This window comes from Xylocopa sonorina, unplaced genomic scaffold (genome assembly GCF_050948175.1).
Source record: "Xylocopa sonorina isolate GNS202 unplaced genomic scaffold, iyXylSono1_principal scaffold0014, whole genome shotgun sequence".
NCBI lineage: Eukaryota > Metazoa > Arthropoda > Insecta > Hymenoptera > Apidae > Xylocopa > Xylocopa sonorina.
The window spans coordinates 1,576,493-1,586,481 of NW_027490090.1; the positions used below are offsets into that span (position 1 = coordinate 1,576,493).

General features: G+C 35.5%; 1 protein-coding gene across 1 annotated transcript; it reads left to right on the forward strand.

The window, feature by feature from the left end:
- Positions 1–4,829: 4,829 nt before the first annotated feature.
- On the forward strand, positions 4,830–8,789 carry LOC143431703 (allatostatin-A receptor-like). Its single transcript, XM_076908642.1, has 4 exons — positions 4,830–5,135; positions 5,641–5,770; positions 7,932–8,198; positions 8,541–8,789. The coding sequence occupies exons 1-4, from the start codon at positions 4,867–4,869 to the stop codon at positions 8,787–8,789; spliced, it is 915 nt and encodes a 304-aa protein (XP_076764757.1). The 5' UTR covers positions 4,830–4,866.
- Positions 8,790–9,989: the final 1,200 nt, after the last annotated feature.

Below are 9,989 nucleotides of genomic sequence, written 5' to 3' on the forward strand. Positions count from 1 at the left end.
GTGGTTTTTTTTTTTTTTTTATTGGGAGATTTAATTTTGAGTTTGGATGGATTCAATTAAAATTTTTAATTTGTGCAGGTTTGACTTAATTTTTAATTCGCGTGGGTTTGAATTAATTTTTAATTTGTTTGGGTTTGATAAAAATTTTAATTTGTGTAGGTAAAATTTAATTTTTAATTCGTGTGGGTTTGAATTAATTTTTAATTTGTGTGGGTTTGAATTAATTTTTAATTTGGATGGGTTTGATTTAATTTTTAATTTGTGTGAGTTTGATTTTATTTTTAATTTGGAGTGGAGTTTGGGGTTGATTGGATGGATTTTTTGTTGTAATGTTTGTGGTTTTGGAGTGGTGTTTTTCAATAAAATTGCTGGTTTCTGTTTGGTTGTTGATTTACTAAATTCCAATAATTTTTCTGATCTCGACATCAACTTAAACACCAGATTCTACAAATTCTACAAATCCTACAAAATTCCACAAATTCTACAAATTCTCCAAATTCCATAATTCCACAAATTCCAGAAATTCTACAAATATCCACAATTCAACAAATAACAATTCCACAAATTTTTCTGATCTTGATATCAACTTAAATCTCTAATCACTAAAAACTAATATATTTTTCTTTCATTATCTGTATTAAAAAAATTTATTTTATATGCTTACTCGGAGTTAAAAATCCGTTGGTCCATCGAGTTACTACGCGAAGGTAAATCCGCGACCTGCATTACCAACCAACGGAACAGGTCGATAATATAAACCAACAAACCTAAATCTACCACTGAAAATTAATTTCATTTATTAAATTCCAACACTTAGTGTTTTTTTTTTCACTAAAATTCAGCACTCAAATAATTTAAAAAATATTACCAACAACTTTTCTGATCTTAGTATAAATTTAAATGCCCAATCACTAAAATCTAATGTATTGTTTCTTCATTATCTTCATTAGAATAATTTGTTTTATACACATACCTACAGTTGGATTCGATTTAATTGCTCGCAATTTTCCCCCATTTTCTGCACAAAAATAATTCATTTTATGCTCATATCTGAACTTAGACTCGATTTAGTTGCTCGTAACTCGAATTTTCCATTAGTCAATCCTAAAATCGTTGGTCCATCGAGTTACTACGCGAAGGTAAATCCGTGACCTGCATTACCAGCCAACGACACATCTCAGCTCTTTATGGGGTGCTGCTGTGCGCCTCTCACGCACACCCTCCCCACAATCCAACATTTCTAACCCAACCAACCATCCCCAAACACGATATTCCTTCAGCTCTGTTTCCTTCGAGCACAGTCGTGCCGCGTCCGCCGCCGGATGCGCGTCTTCCGCCATCGCAGGCCTCAAAAACACCCGAAAAACCTCGAACAAAACGCTTTTCGTCGTCAATTCTCGCGCAAACCACATTTTTCCCCAACTGAACACGAATTTTAGTGAAGTGTTTCGACGAGAAACTGCAATTTCCTGATTTCTTTCGAGCATTCGCGCACGTGTTGGTGCGTTTTTTCAATTTTCTTCATTTTTTTTTGTAGAAAAATTGCAATTTTTGATTCTTTTCAAAGCAGTTAAACACGTGTTGGTGCGTTTTTTTGATTGTTTTGATTTTTTTTAAAGCAGTTGAACACGTGTTGGTGCGTTTTTTGATTTTTTGGATTTTTTTGAAAGCAGTTTCGCGCGTGTTGGTGCGTTTTTTTGAGAATTTATGGCAGCAGAGAGTTGAAAAAAATGGTTTTTACGAAATTTAAACGTAAATTGAAGGATGAGGGTAATTTTGTGAGCGTTTGAGACGATTAAGAGTTACTTAAAGGGTGGTCAGAAGAGAAAGGATTTGTGTGACCAGTGCGAGGAGTTGTTTTCTTAGTTTTTGCGGTTTTTTTGTTTGTGTTTGTTGTTGGCAACGCGAGGAGGGTGAATTGTGACCTAGAAAAGTGCGAGGGTTGCATTCGACGACCTCATTAAATCGAACTTCTTGATTAATGAACGTTTGGTTTCGAACGAGAAGAAGTAAGAATTATTTCTGTGACGAAATTACTTAAAATTGATGAAAAAAAGATACCAAATTGCAGTTTAAGTAATGTTAAAAGGTGCATTAAATAAATACAAAATTGTGGTTTAATTAATTACATAATTTATTAAAAATACAAAATTGCAATTTAAGTAATCTCAAAAGGTGCATTAAAAAACGAAAAAATTGCAATTTAAGTAATCTCAAAAGGTTCATTAAAAATAGAAAAAATTGCAATTTAACTAATCTCAAAATCTTTATTAAAAAACAAAGTAAAAATAAAAATATAAGATTGTAGTTCACTTAATTTCAAAGCTAATTTGACAAAACCACATTAAATTAGAAATCTTAAAAAAGAGCTGAAAAACAAATACAAAATTGCAATTCAATCATTCTCAAAACCTTTTTCTTCTTAGAAAAAAAAAAGAAAAGTACGAAATTGTGGTTCAATTAATTCCAACTAATTTATTAAACAGTAAAAGACTAAAAAAAAAAAAAAATTCACAACTCTATTGGTTACAACAAATAATTCCGCAAAATTAAAAACGCACCAAAGCACAATAAAAACAATTCCATGATGGATTCGCATAATCGAGTGTCCTCATTGGCGACCATCGCCAACTTCCGGTTCTCCTTCGTCTGAGGAAACGCAAAACACAGCAAGCGTTCGATGGCGATGATTCGAGCGTTGGCAGAGCAACCTGGCCAGCAATCATGAATCGATCCAGCTGCATCAGTTACGCCTTATCAGGCTTAATCCTGTGAAAGGAGGGGTCGTTAAACACCGAGGGTTACCCGTGGTGGCGAGGTAATTAAATGAAAACCGTGGTGAATTTCATTAGGGGTTGGTCCAGGCGATGGTTGGGCTCTGTCGCAAGCGTGTCACGTGCGCCATTCGTTGTCTTTTGCTGGTGTTTCCTTTTTATCGGGTGGGATAAATTAGTTTTGCGTGTTTTTTCTTTTTTTGATGGTGGTTTGGTGGATGTTGATTGCGAAAAAGGGTGGAAAATAACTCAGAAAATTTATGAATTGTGCAATTTTATGCGAAATGTAGTTTTATCGAGGGTATATGGTGTTTTAGAGACACTACTTGGCGTCAAAATACAAATTTCTTTTTAATTTTCTTGCAATTTTTCTTATTTCTTGGATTTTGAATGGCAAAAATGGTGGAAAAGGGGTCAACAAAGATTGCATTGGGAGATTTGCGTGTAATGTTGTTTTGGGGGGTTTGTATAGGGGTTTGAGGGATGTAATTGGCGACAAAATTCACATTTTCTTGGATTTTTAGAAGCTGATTTGAGAAAAGGGTGGAAAATGGTGTTGTCTTTTGGTGGTATCCTTCTTTATGGGGTGGGATAAATTTGTTTTGGGTGTTGGTTTGCTGTTTTTCCTTTTTTTGGCGATGGTTTGAGGGTTGCAATTGCCGCTGAAATTCAAATTTCTTTAATTTCCTTGCAATTTTTCTTATTTTTTGCATTTTTATTAGTAAAGAGGGTAAAAAAGAGGGTGAGATGGGTAGATTTATGTTTAATGTTGTTTTGGGGGTTTTATGTGGGGGTTTGAGGGATGTAATTGACGACAAAATTAAAATTTCATTCATTTTCTCGCAATTTTTCTTATTTTTTCAAAACTGATTTGAAAAAAGTGGTGAAAAGTTACTCAGAAAATTTAGAATCGAGCAATTTCACTTGCAATAAAGTCTCAAAATAATTATACGTCATTTTCACGCGAAAATTAATCGATATTAATTGAAATGTATAAAATATATTTTTCTTTAAGTCTTTCGTTCAAAAATTTATATTTTCCACTTTGAAAATTGAAAAAATGCAAGAAGAATTGTATTCGAAAATTTATTCCTTCCAACTGCAATTTATTTCAATTATTTTGTTCTAAAATTTTATCTGATATCGGTATTAAAGAAAAAAGTATATTTTTCTCTAAATTTTTCGTTGAAAAAACTACATTTTCAATTTCGAAAATCACAGAAAATATTATTACTTCGATCTCTTCTCGTAACATCGCTAATTAACCACTGTTTTCAATGAATTACTGGTCAACCATCGCTCGACCACGTAAATTGCATTACCCGCCAAAAATAATTCGATTGGAGCTCGATAAACGCCAAATAATCCCATTGGACGTCAGAAAATATACTTTTTCACAATCCAACTGTGTTTACAACAATTTAAACTCTGTCAATCTTGCAAAAAATCATTTTTCTGCTTAAAAAAACTTAAATTCGCGCCAAAATTTCGAATAAAACTCTTGCAAAATTTAAAAATAGCGCTGAATTTTTCAAAAAAGAATATATTTAACAATATTATATAATATATTAACAATAAATAATAAATAACTGCATTTGAGACCAAAATTTAACTAAAAAAACCAATTTCTTTTTCAGACTTCATCGAAAATCGCAGCAAAAAAAATTAATTTCAAGCAAAACAACGTCAAAAAATGAAAAATCGTCTCATCAAACCTCAAAGAATCCTCAGAACCTTCTAAAAAAAAAAAATATGCGACGTCAAATTGAAGAATTTTGAATTAAACTTCGTCGATAGCGCGACCACCTTCTTTATCGACATGCGCTGGCTGGACTTAAAAAGAACGAAAACTGACGCGTCGACGACAAAGTTTTTGAACCAAAAACGAAACTGACGTCATCAAAACACGTGAAAAAATGCTGTTTCACTAAATTTCGTCGAAATTAATTAATTAATGACGATTTGAAAGATGGACGAGGCGATGAACGTGACTTTTGGCAACGAAAGCTACGAGATTGTCGAGGATGAAAATTTCGAGCAGGAGAGGAATTTGGAGAAGATCGTCGCCATTGTGGTGCCAATTTTCTTTGGCATGATTGGCATTCTTGGGCTAATTGGCAACTCGTTAGTCGTGATTGTCGTCGCTGCGAATCCCAGCATGCGATCGACGACCAACATTTTGATCATCAATCTGGCCGTGGCTGATCTGCTGTTCGTCATTTTTTGTATTCCATTCACGACGACCGATTTCGCGCTGCCATTTTGGCCTTTTGGCAATTTCTGGTGCAAAATGGTGCAGTATCTGATCATCGTCACTGCTTGCGCCAGTGTGTACACTTTGGTTCTCATGAGCCTTGACAGGTGAGCCTAAATTTTGATTTTTTTTTTAGGTTATGTTATATTTTTGAGTCTCGATTATGTGGAATTTAGTTGCGGGAATCGTGTCGTGTTGCATGTCGTTGGATTCCTCTTGAAATGCTCTACTAGACTACAGAAACAAAAATATGATTTCGTTTTATAAGAAGAATTTGATCGTCGAATCTCTGTTGGTTATGCAGATATTGAGATAAAATTGATGTCAGATGATGTGAATCTTCGTATCGAGTAACTTTTGTATCAACTTTTTTTTTCTAACTTCAATAGTTTTCGAGATATTCGACTGTTTCTATTTGGACACCTGGTAGATAGTTTTTTATTAAAAATGAGGATTTTGAAGGGTTTTATTGAAGCTTTTTGATTCAAAAGATCATGTTTAAATGCTTTGTGTGTATATGTATGTATAGGGTGTCTCGAAAAAAAAGCAAAAAGTAATAAAAAAATGTTAAATAATTTTTTTTAACGAATGATTGTGTTTTGATTGTTACAGATATTTGGCAGTGGTCCACCCTATAGTTTCAATTACATGGAGGACAGAGAATTACGCGATCGTTGCCATTTGCATCGCCTGGGCGATTATTCTTGCGATATCGTCGCCAGCTTTCGTTGTTCATGGCGAGGTAAGATGATTTTTTTGTGTCACCAGGTATATAAAGTAGTGGAGCGTATCTAAACGGCATGTTAGCGCTTTATTAATTTTCTTAAGTTAATTTCTGGCTATTTAAAACATTTTTTTTTATACGTTTTGTCCTTGAATTACAATCCTTTTTCCTTTGCTTTCGTGTCACCAGGTATATAAATTAATGGCACGTTACCACTCTATTAGTTCTCTAGTTAATTTCTTACTATTTTTTTTTTTTTCTTTCGCTTCTGTTAATGTGTTTTGTCCTCGAATTTTGAAACTTATGCAATCTTGAAACTTATAAGTTCCATCTTACAATTTTTGTAGCACCCAGTATACAAAAGCTCATCGTTTTTACACTCAAGAATTCCACTGATTACAAAGATTATCTTAAAATCTGAATAATGAAATTTGTCTTACAATTTTTTATTTCGATTTTTTTCAAAAATGGCTGGATTATGTAATATTGGATTAGTTCAAAATTTGTGTGGCACACGGTATAGAAAATCTCATCGTTCAACATCCAAGAATTCCACATCCTTTGCAGATGCACAATCAGCTGTTCGCGAATAAATTAGGTTAGCCATTGCCCAAATAAATCGAACCAACACGTTCGAATCTCGATTTCGAAATCCCGCCAATCAGCGCAACTTCCACCGCCATCGTCGATTTGAATGCAAAACCAGCAGCAAAGTTGGAGCTCGAAAATAGAGGATGACTTAAAATAACGCGTACGCGTGTGATTTCCGCTAAATCTATTTCGTTCGAGGCGAGCACAATTCGCGAGAATTATTTTCGAACCGCAGAGCGATCGATAACAACGCGTCTCGATTTGAGAGCGCGCGAAATTCCATCGTCGAACGCGAACAGCTGATCGCTGCGCGTTCGAATAATTCGAACGCGAGTTCTGCTCAGCGGAAATAACGGAAATAAACGTTTTCTCCCAGTGAGATTGCGATTATTCTGGCTCTCAGCTCGTATTTCAGCACGGCGTGTATAACACGTGCCATTTAACGGGACGTGCGCGTGTAAATCATCGCGTTTCGGTTTCTGCGCGCGTCAAGTGCAGCGCTCGATTCGGTCAGAGAAGTTTCGAACCAGTTGCACGCGACACATTAATTTCAGAGCCGTTTATGAGGAGGAATGCAAGCGATATTGCGGCTATTGGGTTTGGTTTTTTGGGGTTTCCGGGTAGAGATGATGGAATTTAGCTATTTTATGTAATACGAAGTTTCATGGGGTGTATATGGGATTTTATAGCCACTATTTGGCACGAAAATTTAAATTTCTTTCATTTTTTTGCAATTTTTCCTATTCTTTGGATGTTGATTAGGAAAAAAGGTGGAAAATGACTCAGCAAATTTGGAAATCGAGCAATTTTATGGGAAATGCAGCTTCATGGGAGGTGTATGATGTTTTATGGACAGTGTTTGGCAAGACATATTAATTCCATGGCCAGTCAGTGGGGGAATGCAAGCGATATTGCGGTTATTGGGTTTGGTTTTTTGGTGTTTCTGGTTAGAGACGATGGAATTAAAGCTGTTTTATGAGGAATGTAGGTTCATGGGGGGTGTATGGGACTTTATAATTAGTGCATGTCGCAAAAATACAAATTTATTTAATTTTTTTGCAATTTTTCCTATTTTTTGGATGTTGATTAGGAAAAAAGGTGGAAAATGACTCAGCAAATTTGGAAATCGAGCAATTTTATGGGAAATGCAGCTTCATGAAGGGTATATGGTGTTTTACACACAACTACTTGGCGCGAAAATTCAAATTTCATTCATCTTCTCGCAATTTCTCTCCTTTCTTAGAAGCTGCCTTTTAAAAAAGTTTGCAAAATACACTAACAAAGTTATAATTAGTAGATTCAAGTATAATATACCTTTATCGAGTTCATATTGAAGTCAGTACAGTCAGCAAACCAAAAAAAATTTTTTGTCAAAAAACACTTCTCATCCTCTGAAATTTTGCTCTACTTTTTGCTTTTGCTCTTCTGGCAGTTTCAGGAACATCCTCTGAAATTTTTCTCTACTTTTTGCTTTTGCTCTTCTGGCAGTTTCAGGAACATCCTCTGAAATTTTGCTCTACTTGTTGGTTTTTTCTTAGTTTCAGGAACATTCTCTGAAATTTTGATCTAGTTTTTGGTTTTTTCTCAGTTTCAGGAAGCGAGCAGCTCAAGATCAGACAACCAAACGACATGTCGCATCCTGCCGCAGTACAACTGGCCAATGTTCCAAATTTGGTTCTTCCTGGTCAGCTACCTGGTGCCTCTGATGCTGATCTGCTTCTTCTACATTTGCATGCTGATCAGACTGTGGCGAGGCGACCGCGTCAGCGCTGAGAGTCGACGAGGAAGACGAAGAGTCACCAGTTTGGTGCTGGTCGTCGTCAGCGTCTTTGCTTTTTGCTGGTGTCCCATACAGGTTCGTCAATTCTTCAATTACAATTCAAGAAAATTAATTTGAAAGTAATTTAAGTCCTTTAAAAAAAAAAAAAGAGATGCGAGAATTTGTAAAACAGCTGTTGCAATCTTTAAATGTCAGAGTAGCAATTTTTCGCCACCCAGTAGATTAAGGTTGGTGAATTGTTCAACTATAATTACACAGCTCTATTTTGAAAATGGTGTATTTATTCCAATTAATTAATTGTAATTATTCCAATTAATTCGTCCCAAAATTTTTCAAAAATTCGTGATTTATATATGCGTCAGTGGTTTTCAAAATTAACGAAATATTTTTTGCACGTCTCTTTTTTGTTAAAAACAGGTAATCCTAGTGATAAAGTCGTTGAAGGCGTATCCAACGACTTCCGTGACGATAGTCGTGCAAATAGCCAGCCACATTTTGGCGTACATGAACAGCTGTGTGAATCCAATCCTGTACGCGTTCCTCAGCGACAGTTTTCGAAAAGCGTTTCGAAAAATCATCTACTGCAGGCCTCGAACGGAGCAGAACAGACAATTGGGACCACTGACGAGAACTACGAGGGCTGCCAGTTCCGGGGACATCCTTTAGGTGAGTCGCCATTTTCTTTCTGTCCTTAATGGTCCCTCGTTAATTAATCACGCGTTAGAATGAAATTTTTCCTCATATAACGCGTGTTAACTTAAAAAGAAAAAAAAACAGACGACTGTGGAGTAAAAAAATTTAATAATCATAATTATTTGTTATATGCGAGAGCAGTGATGGAAAAATATTTTTAACACATTGTAGAAAGGGTTACTAATAAATTACGCGTTAGAAAAAAATTTTCTCTCATATAACGCGTGTACAAAAAAAAAAACAGATAACTATAAAGTAAAGAAATTTCTTAATCATTATTATTTATTATACATGAGACCAATGATGGAAAAATATTTTTAACATATTGTAGAAAGGGTTACTAATAAATTACGCCTTAGAAAAAAATTAGTGCGTGTACTTAAAAAAAAAAAAAAAAAAATTCAGAATATTTTGCCTGAATTATTTAACTGACAATTAACTGTTTACAATAGCGAAGTCACTGAAACGAATCTCTCGCCTTGGTCTCTTCTCGACCTCCAGGAAAACTTTGAACTGCTTTGTTTGCGTAGACGAATTCTCAAGCTCTTTGAAAACACATTTCCTTTTTTTTTCTCTCTTTTTTTGCTTCTTCTTCAGGCGCCACTTGTGTCCAGCTCGAGACGAGAATGCGAGGCCATCGAGGCCAACACACGAGCCTACAATGCCCTCATTGGCTGTTGCAAATTGCACTTTTCATTTCATTGCAACCGCAATCTTCTGTTCGACGCACGTTACTTCGCGACCACCCAGTATATCAGCCAGTGGTTAGCTCAGAATTAACACATTTCGCTTCATTATTGCTATTTTAAATCTTCAGATCCTCTGCAATCATTTTCAGATTGAACTTGACCCTTTAAAACATTAATTCGTGCAAATATGGCGCCATTTAATATCCCTAAAACCATTCAGAGGAGAACAGAAGAAGCCATTACTTCATCCGTGAAGCAACTCTTCTGTTTCGCGTGGAAAAGTTGGTCCAACTCGCCCTTTAAAATATCGATCCCCCTCGCAGTGAGGCACTCGAAACAGTGCAGTCGTGTTTCGTTCGCTGGTCGAATAAACTGGGACGACTGCTTCTCTCTTTTCCTTTCTCAGCTTCGTTCCCTTCGCGATCTTCATTTTCTCGCTGATAGCAGGCGATGCGATAAGAGAAATGGCTGAGAATAAATCAGA